The following is a 17,474-nucleotide window of genomic DNA, read 5'->3' on the forward strand; positions in this document are numbered from 1 at the left end:
ACTGTTTGTGATAGGGTTACTCTGGAAAAGCCAGCCTGAAAGTAGCCTCTTTTTTTCCAGATTTGCCACTGATATCAAAGAGCTTAAATCTGAGCTGCTGAAAAAGGGCAGCGCAACTCTGAAATCCATATAAATCCTCTGATGTAACAACTTCAAAGAAAACCCTAATTTTTCAGAACCGTAGAAGGTGGCCTGATCAAAGGCAATGGGACTTCCATCCCATAAAGTACCCACCACAAAAGCTTTCTAATGCAGATTTCAGTTGAATTGATTCAAAGTTCACTTTAAAAACAATAGAAACAATTTCATTTATAGGTGCCAGCTGTAAAATTCACTGCAGGTGGTAAGGTAAACATCTCCCTCTTAGGGAAGTACTTACTACAGGGTGAAAAATAATTATTCTTCCATCATTTCTTGGGGGGAAATGTGCCTCTACATAGTAAGAGGATGAAATGTTTACTGAAACATGAAAACCTTTCTATTTTGTTTGTTTCTTTGTTTGCCCACATTTGTAATAATTGTGGAAGAAGAGTCAGAGATCTCAGCTGGTGGTAGAAATCCTGTACAAAGCCCATGATTGTAATAATGGCAGCTGAATTCAGCAGAAAAGGACCCTCAAGGGGAGCACTAATAGGCTTCTTTTTGACATCCTATGGCTGGATAGAAAGAAAAAGGCAACAATACTCACAAATATAAAGGGATTTGGGGGTTGTATTTCAAATGGCCGATATACTTATAGACATGGCACATGGAAAACCATTTCTGAAACAGAAGTGCAAAGGCAGTTATTAAGAGGCACCATAACCTGCCATCCAAAGGTAAGAAAGACTATCAGAAAGATAGATAGCTAGATAGCTAGACAGACAGACAGAACCAACCTCTGGCTATTCTGATATACAAATGGAGTCAGTATGGCAGAGAGAGACCACGTGTGGTGGATGGATACCCCACTGAACCCATTAGTTAGATGATGACAAACCTTTCAAAAATGGTGCCCGCAGTTAAGTGGGGCTGACTTTTTTAAAATGCTATTTTAATACAAGAACTTAAAAATAATATGCAAGGCAGGCACTACCTTGAAACAGCAATGGCCTTGCATTCCGGGCAGCAGAGAGAATGCCCGAAGGGGTGAGTGCTCTTATTCACATGCAAATATAATCAACTGAAACCCTTAGGAGTAATCCATTTATTTTTTTTACTCTTCTTTTCTTGCCTAACCATGTTTACAATTCCTTTTAACCAAGCTTATTTATAATAGCATGTTTCTATTTTCATGGCTTATTTACTTCCTACTAAGAACAACAATTTGATAGGTAGCATATCAAAGTAATCCTTTTTAACCAGAATGTTGGATATATCATGAAAATAACTATCTGTTTTTGTTATGTTTTTAAGTAGGTAGCATGCATATATAAACCTGCAACCATCCTGCTAAAGTATATAGCTTGCTTGCAATTGCCATTAGCCAATGTAATGCACATTTTTCAATAAGTTGTGAAACTGCAAGAATACTTTACACCTTTTCTTCCAGATAGGGGGGAAAGTGTCCAGTTTGGGGGGAAAAAAGAAAAAAAAAAGAAAAACTGCTGAAGGCACTAAAAGAGCAGAACATGGTTCTTAAGAATACCACAACAAGGAAATCATGGGATAGCCCTCTGTTTGATTGCTATCGAGATATTTTGAAAAATGTATTTATGGGTCATCCAGATGATTCCTATGCAGGAATAAAACAATATAACTTTATTATTTAATAAATCACAGAAGCAGTGAACTTTCATGCCGTTTTGCAAGACATCCTTCCAGGTTGTTTAGCAAGCCCCTTTGGTGGACCCAGAGCATGACTGTCTCTCTGGAAGTGAATGGGGGCAAAGGGTTCCCAGCCTCCAGCACTCCAGAATAGGCCCCTGCCTTCATTTAGCCTTCTCCTACATAGACCATGAAGGACAGTAAGTGGAAGAGTAGGCACCTATTCCTTGCAACTAACTTATCATCGAGAGCTTTCAGTAAAGCACAGACATTCCCAGGAAGTTCGAGAAAATATTCTGCTCAAAGAAAGACAGGTTTCAATCAGGTATTACAGGAACAACCAACCTCACACAGAATAGGGTAAGCAATGGCTGCTTATATGTGCCTCTCTTTCAGAACTCCCTCTCCTGGTTCAGGCAATTTCTCCACCTAGCCAAGGAAGAACAAGTGGAGTTCCCAGGGCCACCCTTGGCTTCCCCAAAAGCCTTGGAACTGGGCCCTAGAGACTTCGCAAAAAAAAAAAAAAGCTATCAAATTCTAATGTTTTACAGAGATGATTAGGAAATTCTCAAGTCGTAGGACATTGTTTAATAAATGTAATGAATCTGGATTAAATTGCATTTCAGCAAAAAAAGCAAAAGAACCCCTGATCTCGCTCAAGGAGGTCTCCTCTGATCATCATCAGCTTCCTGGATCTCATCATCTCATCACCTGCCACCCAGTCCTTTATCACTGGAGTTGGCATGGGTTGAGCTTTGATCCCTCCAGACAGAAAGCACATGGTCCTTCTCTCCCATGCCATGGTATGGGTGGAACCCTGGTTAGGGCTTTGAGCCTTCAAAGGCTCATGATTTAAATTGGGAATCTGAAGACCAGGACCTGCTGGACTCAGAGTAAATCCCAAAAGTTCTAGGCAGTGACAAGGGCTGAGCAGCTTTGTATGGCCAAGGGGCATGCTTAACATCATTTGGATGAGGGTTGAGAGCTGTAGAATGAATAGGGTCATATATCACATACGTGGGTGGTGTTGGCCAGAGAACTTTTAGAGATTTTTTTGGACTATCTGGTTTTGTTGATCTGTGATATGCCTATTTTAAGGCTTAGAATTCAGCTTTCATCTCTTTCCTCACAATGGAAGAAATCTGGGCCTTCACATTTTCAGCAACCATAGCTAGCAAGGGAATAATCATCACCGTAACCTGCACTGTACAATCTATTTCCCCAAACTCCATAAACGTTCAGAAGCACTTAGGCATTTCAGTCCAGTTGCATTCGCTGTTTTATTCTCTTCTCTGCTTCAATATCCACAAACTGACATCACTAAAGTAATATCACAGCTTCTTGTCTTGGAATCCTCTGAGGGATGGCCTAACTTCACTTCAGATTTATCCTTGTCTTCAGTTATATAAAAACATACTCAATTTCTACTTCTGCAGTTCCTTTGCAAGCTTCCCCACTGCAACACCATCCCCTTTCCTACTACGTGGGGCCCCAGCCTTCAGTTTAATCATCGTCAGCAGACTGAGCTGAACTCCAAGAATTATACTCCCCACCTTGAAAAACCAGAAGCATTTGTTTTTCTTACAGGCAAGGGCATCAATGAGCTGCTCCCAAATCCCTAAAAGAAACTTACCCAAAACTTGGTATTTATGGCTTGTCCCCACAGTACGAAAATTCCCTTTGCGACTTGAAAAAAAAAAATCATTTCGTTTGATCATCAAATACAACTCTGTTCTCCCTGGGACAGAAGGTAAAATTTGACTCTGGAATCCAGAGTGTTATTACTCTCAGTACTGTCACTGCTCAGCCTAGAGAGATTCAGTCCCTTGTTTTGTTTATTTGTTCCAATATTCCCACAAGCAAGGGCTATTCTTTCCAGTCTCTTTTGTTCAGTTCCCGCCATATATTCCTGGGATCTTCAGAAAGCTTAGGAAGACTTTTATGTATTTCTCCGATGAGTGTGAGGGAATCCTAGAGGAAGAGAAAACATGGTGAGAGAGTCCCAATTCAGACTGTGAAAGCCAGTGACTTCACCCTTCTCATTGCTAGGATACAGAAGAAAGCGGGGTGGTTTCCAACTTCACAGGTATGAATTAGGACACACCTGTTCTATATCCTGTCCATGTTATAACCAAAAAAAAATGGCACTGGGTAAGCCATCTTCTCTTAACCTCAGCCCCCTACCACAACAATAAAGGGCATCTCTACAGCAATTCCATAAGGCAGCTTTCTTTAATCTGGCATCCATCAGGTGCGTTGGATCTCAGCTCCTAGCTGGGGGGGAGGGTTAATAAGAGCTGAAACCCAACCCACCTGGAGGACTCCAGAAGTTTTGGGTTGTCACAGTGAACTAACAATGCTGAGATAATGTTTTGGGCACTTAAAGGCAATCTACAGACGTTAAGTGCAATCATTCACGTTAATTACTATATTTATATAAAAACATAGGTGTCATGAACAAGAACCCATCAAATTGTGGATGAAGGCAACTTACAAATGATATAAAGATGCATTAGAAGTAATGGCTAACATGGTAAACCCCATTAAAGTTTAACCATTTAGGAATGCATGGGTAAGGGTTTGACTCCAATTATTACTAAATGATCATGGACATTGGGCTGGATCATGGGAGTTTTACTCCAATGTCTGGATGTCTCACAGAGTGCCTGCTCTTGCACTATTACAGATGGTATTTCCTGGTTAAATAGCTTAAGCAAATGGAATCACCCATTACACAGAACTGACTACCAGTCAGAAGAAAAAGGTGCATGGCAAAATTTCTCTGCCATCATTGCGTGTCAACTTGCTAGTGTCTTGATTTCACTCAAAAGTTATGGATCTCTGGATTCCAAAGCTTAACTCCCAAGATTAAAAAAATGTATTGGATAGACAAATTTCCTGAACTCTTCCTTTGGCAAAAATGCAGCTGTACTCTGATTTGGAAGACTGGCTCATGGGGATACGGGCCTGGATTGCTACAGAGAGAGCTTTTAAACATTTTCAAAGCTACCGCATTATTACATTGAACATTCTACTGCCTTTTTTTTTCCTTAGATGGAAATGCTGAAAGAATAGGTCTTCAGGATGATTAAATTAGAGATTCAACAGAATCCAGGAAGAAATCAGGCTGACTTGGACATATTCAAAATTAATCCAAATCAAAGCTGCATATCTCTATCGTAGGTCTAATCCAATTCAGAATCTTTCTAAAATTTCAGCGGTAATTTGGAGGTATGTAGAGTATGTCTGCAAAAGCCCATATTTGGGGAATTTGGGGAAAAATAAGGAAAACCCTGGGCTGGGAAGGAAAAGAGGAAGGAGTATTGTGAAATGATTGGCAGCTTTTTTATTTTTTATTTTCATTATTCAGGTTTCTTTGTGAGGGCATCTCTATTCCTTAAGTCATGTCTTTCACAAGTGGCCCCAAAATAAATGGGGGGATAAGGATGGAGAATCCTTCCAACTGCACACAGAGCTTTGCACTAGCTCCCTGAGTCAATTCTAATAAACTAAGCTTATTCAACCCATAAGCCTAGTCCATCAAAGAGACAAATCTGGATGACTGAGGAGATCTTTTGCAGGAGGAGAATTTGATTGATGCCATTTTGTTTGCCTGATCTTGTGCTTTGAAACCGGGTGAGATCTGAAATTGCAGCTACCATAAGAAAGGGCTGCCTTCTTTGGTATTCATGGAGGGCTGCTATCCTAAGAGGTAGCTGGAAAAGGCTGGTCAAGAACATCATCCCACACTAAGCTCTTCTAAGAAACCCTTCTTTGAAAACTGGTACTAGGAAAATGTACTTCTGTATTTGGATTTCTTTCTCTCAAAAACAAATCTTGCAAAAAACGTACTATTTGAAAGCAAGACCAAAGTAATAAAATGAATTTGTACTATTTCTTTTGGGGGGGAGGGGAGGGGGGAAATTGGAAATATCCACTGCAATCCTGCAAATGTCTAATCAGAAATAAGACCCACTGAACTCAGCGGGACTGACTTACAGGTGAACGTGCTAAAGAACCAACACAATAATTCTGAAAAAGGGGGCTCCTGGACTAAATTGTTTCTCCTTAAATTATGGCTCAAACTTATGGATTTCCTTCCCCCCCCCCATTTTTTTTTGCTGCTACTTTTCTTCAGTCCTGGAATTAAGTCAAAACACATGGGCATCTCAACCAGTCTAATGTTTTCTGAATCAGTAACTTCTCAAGAGTTATTTGGCAGCTCCTAAAAAGCCTATTTGCCTGCTTACTTTGGTATACATATAGTGTTCCAGTTTCTCTCGAAGCAAAACGTTGTCCAGTATAGTCTTCTTTCGACGGAGAAATTCAGCTTTTGCAACCTCTGCTCTTTTCTTCATGCAAAAGGGGCATCGTGAAGGTTGGTGCATTTCGGTTTCTGCTATCTTAAAAGGCAAAGGGAGAAAGAATCAAAAAACAGTCTTCCCTAAAAACAGAAGCATGGCTAACATCTCAGGATGAAGGTGTACACAGGTCCAAGGCAGCATTTATAACCTGATAAACTTTCTTCCAACCAAAATAAGGAAACGAATTATTTTTTCCCATGAAATTGCATTTATTTTTCCCTTTGCAGTAGCTTCTCTAGTGGTTCAGGCAACGGGCTAGAAACCAGGAGTCTGTGAGTTCTAGTCCTGCCTTAGGCTTGAAAGCTGGCTGGGTGACCTTGGGCTAGTCACTCTCTCTCAGCCCAAGAGCCAATCAGGTGTAGTAGGAGAGTTCTAGTCCCGCCTTAGGCGTGAAAGCCAGCTGGGTGACCTTGGGCCAGTCACTCCCTCTCAGCCCAACCCACCTCACAGGGTGGTGGTTGTGGGGAAAATAGGAGGAGGGAGCATTTGGTATGTTCACCACCTTGAGTTATTTATAAAAAATAATAATAAAGGTGGGATAAAAAAATTAAATAAATATCGTAAATTGACTTAGCCATATCTTTTGGAATCATCCTATTGCAAATTCTTCCTTCTGTCAAAAGATAGTTTAAAACTCAACTTTTTAAAAAAGAGAAAAATAATGTAAAGAGCTCCAGCAGCAAGCTTCATTAAGGTTGCTATCTTATATGCACTTACCAGGAGCAAGCTTCATTAAACGTAATAGGGTTCACTTCTGAATAGACATGTACCAGTTTATATTAGAAGAACAACGCATTGTACCTATAGTTCTTAAACTACTTTAGATTCAGAGAAGGGGGAGAGGTGTATATTACTCATCTTGCTGAAGCTATCACACCTCTGTGAACAGGAGGCTACTGTGTAGGAAGATAATCCACGTTCTAAGGGCATTCCAACATCTATAACTAAATTTAAGCTTCTCCCCTTGTGGTTAATTAGCTAAAGAGCAGGACTTAGAAAATTAAGATGGGACCAATTTTTACTTCTTTTCAAGAACTTAGAGCAATTGCCATCTTTCAGCCTCAGCTCCCTCGTTAGTAAATATCTTCCTTCTGCAAGTAAAAATGTAGAACAACCTTTATTGTAACAAGGATGATTTCAGCTAAAACTAACAGAAATGCTTAAAGAATCCGGTCACCTGCGTAAGTGAGAACCTAACTGCATTTTGCAAGATTATGTGATGGCTAACAAAAATAACTTGACTGACAGAAGAGTCGCTTAGTTATACATGAAATGTGCATGTATAACAAATGCTCAATTTTCACTCTGACTTTTGCAATTTTGAAAACTCAGCATCTGAAGAAATCCAGTGCCATAATGAGGCTAATCTTCTATTGCAAAATAGCACTAAATCTTACAGATAAGAACGTTCTCATGTCGGTAATATTATGGAGAGGCCAAACTCTACTAGGGCCAGCCAAATCTTCGTAACTTTATGAATAAAGACAACCAATGCTTAGCTCTCTTCCCACCCTTCAGCCATTTGAAAAAGGGTCCTGGTTTCAGCACCTTCTTCACCATCTCCTTGATGTTTTTCAGACGAAGCCTGTTTACTAGCTCACAAGGGACAGCACAGTGGCAACCGCCCGTCAGCTGCTTCCGTGAAGCCAACCTATGCCCTTGATCCTTATGGCTGCTCCTCTTCAATGGCTCTGAGGTCCTCTGATGACGGAGATGGTTAATCTTGCTGGCACAAAAGGACTGCAGAGCCCCCAATTCTTCTTCAGATACTGCAGAAATTCCTGGTAACGCTTCATCAGAAAAACAAAAACAAAGTATCAGATACTATCAGGGGATGAAGAGGTTTACGGCCTTATTTCCAGTTACCAGGAATATGATGGCTGCTGTTGTTAACTGTATTTAAACTTACAGTAGCACTACCTATTGAATAGTGCATGTGAGGTCTGCAATATTTACAATCAAGGGCAAAACAATAAACTCCTTCTACAGCACCCAGGCAATACCCTCTTACTGAAAAGTTAGACATTTTGAAGAATAAGGACTGTTTGAACGCAGAGCAGAATTTTGACAATAAAGAGAAAATAGAAACACAGAAAATGGTGTCATGGAAATTATCCATCATGCAGACATTGGAGCGGTTTCAGTCAAAGGCTTCACTTTCTTTTGCTCAAACGATTCTAGCTTAAGCAAAACAGATGAAAGGGTTTAGAAAAGCAGCTCTTTTAATCTCAGGTGTTGTGGACAAGGTTATTCTTATTAGAAAACAGAGTCTGCCTGGTTCAGAAACTGGCCTGAATACAGCAGATTTGGAGCTACCTTCCCCTGCCCCTTCAGATTTTTTTTTGTTTTAGATTTTTTATCCCACCTTTATTAGTTTTGCAAATAACTCAAAGAGGGGAACACACCTGAAACCCCTTCCTCCTCCTATTTTCCCCACAACAACCACCCTGTGAGGTGAGTTGGGCTGAGAGAGAGGGACTGGCCCAAGGTCACCCAGCCAGCTTTCGTGCCCAAGGCGGGACTAGAACTCACCGTCTCCTGGTTTCTAGCCTTGTGCCTTCACTAGATTGCTGATCATCCCATGTTTGAGGACAAGCAGGACTTCCTTTCAGAGGTTTCCATTCAACTCATCATGGGGGAACACCAGAGGGGCAAAGTGGATGCAGGAAAACATGGCAACCTTCTACCCAGTTTGGACCATCTCTCCAGACTCTGGGCTTCCCTAGCAAGATGTTCTAGAACAACGGCCATTGCTTTACGAACAATGCAGAAGTGAGAGAACAGGGAATTCAATCCAGACCTGACCCGCCCCTTTCCTAACAGCTGATCTGGGGGCATTTTAAACAGGCAAGCCTGCGCAGAGACCTGACCAGGTGAGATTCAAACAGCACCCAGTTTTATTAACGATAGGCGGGTAGAAACAGGTATGGCACAGCTTTCTTCTTCTGCATTTGGGTTGATTCTACTGACCCACTCTGAGTACATTCAGAGTATCAGACATGACCTTGGGAAAACAACACAGAGATAGTTACACTAATCTGGAAACAAACATGCTTTAATCCCAGGAAAGAAGAAAATATTAGGAAGAAACTCAGACTGGCTCTGCTCTGCCTTGCTGGGGTACAAGAGGGAGGGAAGGGGAAACGCTGTCAGGCTTTCAAGATTCTATTATTACAGCCTATCTCAATAATACAGATCCAATTACACTTGCGGTCTGCCTTGACGGGCTGCCAGGATATTACAGGACAGGATGCAGAACCAGTGGCCTTCCAGATGTTTCTAAATCATTCCAAGCCTCGCTGACCACTGGCCAGTCTGGCCTGAGTTGCCAAGAGTTGCAGGGCCAGACAACTCCTGCTCGAGCACATTTTATTTAGAGCTGGCTCAGGATGGCAGTATGACCGCTGTGCTGCAAAAGCCTTTACTGTAAACTTCCCATTGAGAGACCCAGTTTGGTGTCATGGTGAAGGCACCAGGCTAGAAACCAGGAGACCCTGACTTGTAGTCCTGCCTTAGGCACAAAGCCAGCTGGGCGACCTTGGGCCAGTCACTCTCTCTTAGCCCTAGGAAGGAGGCAATGGCCAACCACTTCTGAAAAGCCTGCCAAGGAAACTGCACGGACATGTCCAGGCAGTCTCTGAGAATTGGACATGATTGAATGGATAAAAAACAAACAAACTTCCCATTAAAAATAATTTTTCTACATGGCATACAATTCTTTTAAAACAATTGAATAGAAAGATACCTATGAACACAACAGAAAAGCAAGCCATACAGTGTAAGTATAACAGACAACAACAGTGTCAAAGATCTTTTAAAAAGAAAAAGAAGAAAAGGAAACATGGAAACATGCATCTGCTAATAAGCAGCTCTCTGCATGATGCTGGAGAGACCAAGCTCTGGGTGCCAGTGAACCTCTCTGGGGATTCCTTGACAGCTTTGTTCACTTGAAAGCTCTTCGGCTTTGTACGTCAGCAAAATGATTAAATTAAAATGAGGAAAATGCTCAACAAGCTCTATATGAAACTGGGGTCTGTACTTCAGCCAACTGATGGGAGGGAACAGGCAGGGCCAGATTAAGGCCAATGGGTGCTCTAAGCAGAGTCCAGCAATGGTGCCCCTCAGCCCTTCCATTGCTTCACTGACCAGACATTAAGACCATGTGCTGAAGGTGAAATAAGAGATTAAAAATTCAATGTTATTCCAGGCCAGCCCCCAGGCTAGACCCCACAACTATATTAAATATAAACATTCATTCATTCATTCATTCATTCATTCATTCATTCATTCGATTTCTTTAGCCACCCATTTCAACAAGTGACTCTAGGCAGGGTACAGCCATAAAAACATAAAACAATTAAAACAATACAAAATAAATATATATGGTCACCGAGGAAAACTATTGCCATAGATGTTAATATAGCCAAGAAACGGGGCCCTTAATACACTCAGTGCCTGAGGCCCGGGCACGTAACCAGGTCTTCATGGACTTACGAAAGGCTAACAGAGTCAGGGTCACCCCAATCTCTGAAAGGAGAATGTTCCAGAGGGCAGGGGCTACGGCACAGAAGGCACATCTTTTAAAAATCTTATGTATTTCACTTTTTTTTTATATAGCAGTAAGCAATATAAGCAAATTACTGCTCATAACTAGGGCAATAGACCAGCCTCATGTGGCACAAAGTTTGGTCCCAGCGGAAGCTGGATTCTCTCTCGGGTGGCCGGCTCAGGTCGACTCAGCCTCCCATCCTTCCAAGGTCGGTGAAATGAGCGCCCGGCTTGCTTGCTGGGGAGGGTGGCGGCTGGGGAAGGCCATGGCAAACCACCCCACTATAGTCTGCCAAGAAAACGTCGCAAAAGCGGCGTCCCCCCAGAGGGTCAGACGTGACTCGGTGCTGGCACAGGGGGCCTTTCACCTTTCAGCAGGGCAATAGAAAAATCTGCAAATCTTCAATACTTTTTAAAGCCTTTTTTTAAAATAAAATTGTTATAAGGGAAAAAGGCAAATACTAAAAGATATTGAAAACTAAAGTCAGGAGTGGCAATGGAAGAGTTAAGGGCATGAGAGCTTGGGGAAAAATTTCTGGTGTGCTTCTACTTCCTTTGGTGCCCTAAGCACAGGCTTAATTTTGCTTAATAGTCAATGGAGGGTTGGGGAGGGGGGCAAATCCATGGTAACAGAAGAGAGCTGCTTACATGATGGAGCTGAGCATTTCCCAATATGTCCACCGCCCGATCCATATTTGGACTCTGCACACCTGAGCGCTCCCTTGCTGCCTTAAACGTGCCTTTCTCTAAGGTACCCAGTCAGTCTCCTTGATTACTTTCCTAAAATTACTGAAGCTCAGCTGCTCAGAGGAACACCATGTTTGCTCCCAACACCTCTATTTAAAAATGGGCCCCCTCTCTATTGGGCCCAATTCAGCCAAAGTTAAGTACTTTAAAGTCCTAACAGTGCAGTCCTATGCATATTTACTCAGAAGTGAATCTATGTCCCCTTAAACCAATTCTCAGATAGCACGACTCCAGCTTTGATCTCCCCCTTCAAATCAGGCAGCCTTAGAGGGATTAACGTCCAGTTGAATAATACGCATTTTCCATTGTATGTAGAATACTTAATAAGCGTGAAAGGAGATGAAACCAAGCTAGAGAAATTTAACTCAGCTGCAACTTTGACCGGAATGAAATGCAATAGCTAGCTGGTTCACAGGCACAATGTTTTGCATGTTCACATTTTTTTTTATAATAGGGGTACTGAATCTACTGTCCACAGAGCCTTGGATGTGGTCCCTGGGCAACTCCCATCTTCATACAGAATCTACCCAACCTACATGATCTAGAAAGAAGAAATACTATGGGTCCCTAGCCTGAAAATGAGATCCAGTTTGGCGTAGTGGTTAAAGCACCAGGCTAGAAACCAGGAGCCTGAATTCTAGTCATGAAGCCAGCTGGGTGACCTCGGGCCAGTCACATTCTCTTGGCCCTAGGAAGGAGGCAATGGCCAACCACTTCCAAAAATGTTTCCTAGAAAACTGCAGGAACTAGTCCACTGGCCAGAAGTCCAGACTGACTCAAAAGCACCAACCAAACAAAAAAACCACCCTGAAAAAAATGGGAGGGGGATCTGGGAACTAGAGATTGACTTTCTTAGTAGCAGCTCCCTCCCCTGGAAGAACTTGCCCCTATCCGGATGGGGCTCTGAAAGATAATGAAAACAGTCCACTTTACAGGAGCATTTGGAGTTGTCTGGTGGCAGCTATGCATTTATCTGGTTTTTAATGGTTTTGTTTACTACATAATGGCTTGAAATCATCTAGAATAAGCAGGCTGCATACATATTTTGGTAAATAAATAAACAAAGATATGATTAGTGAAACAAGCCATAATGGCCTGGTTTCACAGAACATCCTAGAGCAGAGTTTACAAACTATGGGGTCAAACAACGTACCAGATCAAAAAGCTTGATAAGGAAAAAACTGAGCAAAGAAAACTTACAGCAATAAGTTTGGATTTTAGTTCATTTTTAACAATATTACCTGAGAAGGAATACTTCAAGACAAATTGAGACTTTTTCTTAATCTTACTGAGTGGGCCTTAATTGTCCTGCAGCTAATCTGCAATTACGCACTAAAACAATTAAGCTGTTCTCCCTGTGCCTTTCAAGGAGATAAAGCAAATTTTAAAAGGTTCCCACAGCTGAGGTCTCCAGCATGTATTAAATTCAAGAGATACATTTTTAGACTGTGGTACATCAAAGCAATTGCTGTATTGTTCTGCCTTCAGAGGTGCAGCTTAAGATGCAACTGGTGCAATTAAGCACATGCTGGTTGACCTAAATGTAATCATACTCACAGAGAATATATGCAATCAATTTGGGAAAGCAAACTAAAACTAAAAGAAAAAGAAAAAAAAAGAATGCCCTTCACCCAGCTTTTGGAGAACATTTTAGAACTAGAATCCGTTTGTGGGAGAATGGGGGAAGAGAAGGGAATTAATCCTAACCTTAGGAAGTACAGGTAGTCTGTGCTTAATGACAATTGGGACCAGAATTTTGGTTGCTAAGCAAAGCAGTCATTAAGCGAATCCAACCTGATTTTACAACCTTTTTGTGGTGGCCATTAAGTGAATCACTGTGGGTGTTGAGCGAACCACATGGTCATTAAGTGAATGACCCAGTTCCCCATTGATTTTGCTTGCCAGAAGCCGGCTGGGAAGGTCGAAAATGGCGATCACATGACGGTCATAATTGCCAAGTGCCCAAATCGTGATCATGTGACCATGGGGATGCTGCAATGGTCATAAGTGTGAGGACTGGTCACAAGTAGTTTTTTCAGCACCGTCATAAGTCTGAACCATCACTAACTGAATGGTTGTTAAGTGAGGACTACCTGTATTGTAACAATTCCAATTAATAATCTAGTCATTCTATTTTCCATCAATTGCTGGACTCTGGTTCTTGTCATGTCAGGGATGAATCATCTTTTCGGGCCAATAGGCATAACTGCAGTACTGAATGCGTGGCATGTGGGTTCATACAAAATGATTGCCAGGGTGATTATGAACAGCCCCCAAACATCCTGTTTTCTGCCCCTTCCTTGAAACTCACCCAGATCATGTACTGCCATTCAAGCTTATTTCTGGAGGTTTTTTTCTGGGCAACTGGGCCCTCTTCCAAATACAACCACTAATTTCTGTTTTCTAGTAATATTGATCATGTTAATGCAAAGCCCACGGGCATTTTGTTCAAATATTTGCAGAAATATCCAGTAACAAAACATTCTGTTTTCACCTAGAACATGCTAATCCAGCCATCTGTTGTCTTCCAGGATGGGAAATGGTTCATTGTATGAGCCAGCCCTGAAACAGGCATGGCAAAAATAAACAAGACTGACCCACAGGGTTGCAGTCAAGGCCTCTGTCAAAAATTTTAACTTTCTGGAGAATGGAGGAAAAAAAAATCATCAGTAATTCAAAGGTAAGCCACAATTCATATAATACAGAATATCACCAAACTGGACAGTCAAATAACTGTTGATTTTCAGTAGAAAAGGTATTAAAATAACTGAATTTAGCTTCTGTCATAGCATATCTGTATTTTTTTTAAAAATTGAAAAATGGGGGGATTAGGCCCCAAATCCCACTCCACCACTGACATTATAGTATCACCACACTGTGCCCAATGGACTCAATAGGTATCCCCATTATCATGAGTATTACTGGCTGAGGTACTTCAGATGTGAAACTCAACTCACCAATATCTGGTTCTGTGGGAAGTCTGACTCTCTCAGGGCTAGTTCTGTTGCCTTTCAGAAGATTGATCCATTTTCTAGCTAAAGAGTCTCCTATGGATGCAGAATCCAACAATTCTGACCGTTGGTGAGGGAGGGAGGGAGGGAGGAGGGATTGGGAAAACACAGAGGTCAGCTAAATGACAAATGGATTCATGTGTGCAAACTTCCATGCATGATGTACAATCTAAAAGCCTCAGACATCCACAAAAGATGTGTGAGGCTGTTTAATCCGCAAGCATGGGCTTGCAAAATTACAACAACATACAACACTCCTTAAGTTCAGGGTGCAATTCTTGGTAACTTCTAACCTTCAAAGATTTTTGCTGTTTCCACATTATGCTACTCCAAAACTTATGACTTATTTGATTTTGGCATATCACTCTAGGAGGAATAGTTGGGCTGTACAAGATAAACTAAAAGCAGGTATACAGGTAGTCCTCAACTTACAACCACAATTGGGACCAGAACTTCCGTTGCTAAGCGAGGCGGTCATTACGTGAGTCACACCAAATTTTACAACCTTTTTGCCATGGTCATTAAGTGAATCCAGCTTCCCCCATTGACTTTGCTTGTCGGAAACTGGCTGGGAAGGTCGCAAATGGCGATCATGTGACCACAGGACGCTGCAACCATTGTAAATACATGCCGATTGCCAAGCGCCTGAATTTTGATCATGTGACCACAGGGATGCTGCAATGGTTGTAAGTGTGAGGACCAGTTGTAAGTCACTTTTTTCAGCACTGTTGTAACTTTGTACAGTTGCTAAGTGAATGGTTGTAAGTCAAAGACTACCTGTATGAAGAAACAAAATTGTGTAAAACCTTCCAGCTTCTCTTGGTCAAGTAGTTATTAAAGTACTGGTTAAAAGGATACAGTAAGCACAGAACCTGGTAAGAGCGTAAGAGTGTAGTGGCAGTGTGGAAGACCATTGTTATTTCGAGTAGTTAAGTGACATATTTTGATTTTCTCCCTCACACAGAGAATTAGAGTTTATTTTGAGTTATGCTACTGTTCAACTGGCTTGCTTTTTATTGCTATTTGGCATGGGGGGGTGGAGGAGATTTCTCTTGGAGAGAAAACCCCAAGATTGCTAGTTTAAGAATAAGCCCACTCCTCCAACAGCCCTCCAGAAAGTGTGTGTGTGTGGGGGAGAGATGTGAGAAACCTCCCCCCCCAATTGTTTTTGTAAAGCACTAGCTTATCTGTAAGGCTTCCCAGGGTCCTGAAAATGGCCAGTCAAGGCCAGGCCATGGAGCCTTGGTACCGTGGAAACATGGTCACGAGGTTTGGGGACCAGACTTTGATAAAATTCCTAGGCTTGGTTTTGGGGTTTGGGAAGCTTCTGCACAGATCCTGCGCGCTGGGTGCTGTGGAATATTGCCACTCTGGGGGGTCCCTGTTGTCTTGGTCAGGAGGCTCCTGGCAACCTAAAAGGGACTGGATATCAACTTGCTTAGATTCAGCGTGCTATGATTTCTTCCTTTATGCTGTGCTTTTTATCCTTTTGTATAATCTGCCTAAACTGTGTTTCTGTTTGAACTGTGTTTCTGTTTAAATCTGTTTGCTTAAGTTTATAATAAAGCTTAAAGTTTCTTTATCCACTGGCGTGCTCATTGTCCCTGGATCAGAAAGAACCAATTGTCTGAGCACCTGCTCACTTCTCTGGACACTTGGCAGAACAAGGAGTTACCATTTTCTCCTCTGCTATGCCCTCCTTCCACCTGTGGTTTTCCCCTTGATTACTGTAGTCATTGGCCAAAGCAAGACAGTCCCATTTGTCCATGACTGTCACTACAGCCAAGGACACTAGAAATGATCAGCACTTATGCATATTGGGCATCCAAGATCTCGCTGCCCCCGCAGACCTACCAGATCTCCCTGCTGACCTACAGATCGACTGCCACCATTGTGCCAAACGCTACACACAGACATTTCCTTCTTTTGCCTGACACATCATATTTTTCTTTAATATTGCAAAGACTTTCTGAGTTAGCAAAAAAAAAAAAACTTTTAATCAGCTGTTTCACACAAAGTTGGTAAGATTCTCTTTTACCTTCCCACCCCCTCCCCGTAGTCTCCTCCTCATAACCGTAAGCCCGCAGGAGGAACCGGACCAAATATTTACGGAGCCTGACTGACCTTCATCATTTTGACGTGCTGATTGCCAAGTGCTTTTGGCCGGATCAGACGCTGCCGGCTGTTCCAACTCCTCTACTGAGCAATAAGATTCAAATGGGTCATTTTCGTACTGTGTGTCATCCTCTTCTCCACTCAGGGATGTAAATGTGTCCTCCGAATAGCTGGGAACAGACATGCTGGAGTTGCAGTTCAGCCCCATCTGCTCTGCAACAGATGTCCTCGAGTCATCTCCCCAGCTGGTCATCACACTCTTCAACTAAAAATAACCAGGGCAAAATTAATTATAGATGTAGAAGCATGGGATTAACAGATAGCAACCTACCTGTCGGCTACCAGCATCCAAGGTAAGAGTGACTTTGGAGTAAGTCATCTAAAAAATAGCGACAGGAATTGCACAATCCAAAGAGGTGGGGGAGGGGAGGGGGTAACATAATCTCTGCTATCTTTCATTAAGTTACCTGGGTGAATTCCAGAATCCTAGCCATTTCAGTCTACAGAGCAAAAAATGTAAAGGGAATTCCCAGACTGTTTCTTCCTCTGGACCCCTGCATCATCTCTGAAAGTATTGCAAACCACCAGACAAGCAAATAGTTTTAAAATTTTAGCAGTTTATGGAGGATGGGGCTCAAACTTACAGTTCAGAGAGTATTAAAAATGTAGCTATTATTAAAAGCGTATTATGTTTGTTCCTTAAGTGTCACAGGGCACATAACTGCATGGTTTGGAATAATAATGTAACTGTGATTAAGCTGCAGGTGAGACATGCAGCATTTTATTCTTACATTATTCGTTCTACAATCTGCCTGCTGGCAACTGGAGATCCAAGTATGTTAACTAGGAACCATTTAACAGAAATTCTGATAATATGATTGCACCGTAACAGATTTATGGTGGTATATGGGTAAGCCCTTACAAATGTTAAAATTAAGAATAC

General features: G+C 41.9%; 1 protein-coding gene across 1 annotated transcript; it reads right to left on the reverse strand.

Annotated features, from left to right (window-relative positions):
* Positions 1–2,720: 2,720 nt before the first annotated feature.
* Positions 2,721–16,792, reverse strand: C12H8orf48 (chromosome 12 C8orf48 homolog). The gene is made up of 5 exons (XM_063313620.1): positions 16,541–16,792; positions 14,363–14,476; positions 7,659–7,900; positions 5,997–6,149; positions 2,721–3,717 (listed from the first exon to the last, which is right to left on the reverse strand). The coding sequence occupies exons 1-5, from the start codon at positions 16,782–16,784 to the stop codon at positions 3,613–3,615; spliced, it is 858 nt and encodes a 285-aa protein (XP_063169690.1). The 5' UTR covers positions 16,785–16,792; the 3' UTR covers positions 2,721–3,612.
* Between the last annotated feature and the right edge of the window lie 682 nt (positions 16,793–17,474).

This window comes from Candoia aspera, chromosome 12 (genome assembly GCF_035149785.1).
Source record: "Candoia aspera isolate rCanAsp1 chromosome 12, rCanAsp1.hap2, whole genome shotgun sequence".
NCBI lineage: Eukaryota > Metazoa > Chordata > Lepidosauria > Squamata > Boidae > Candoia > Candoia aspera.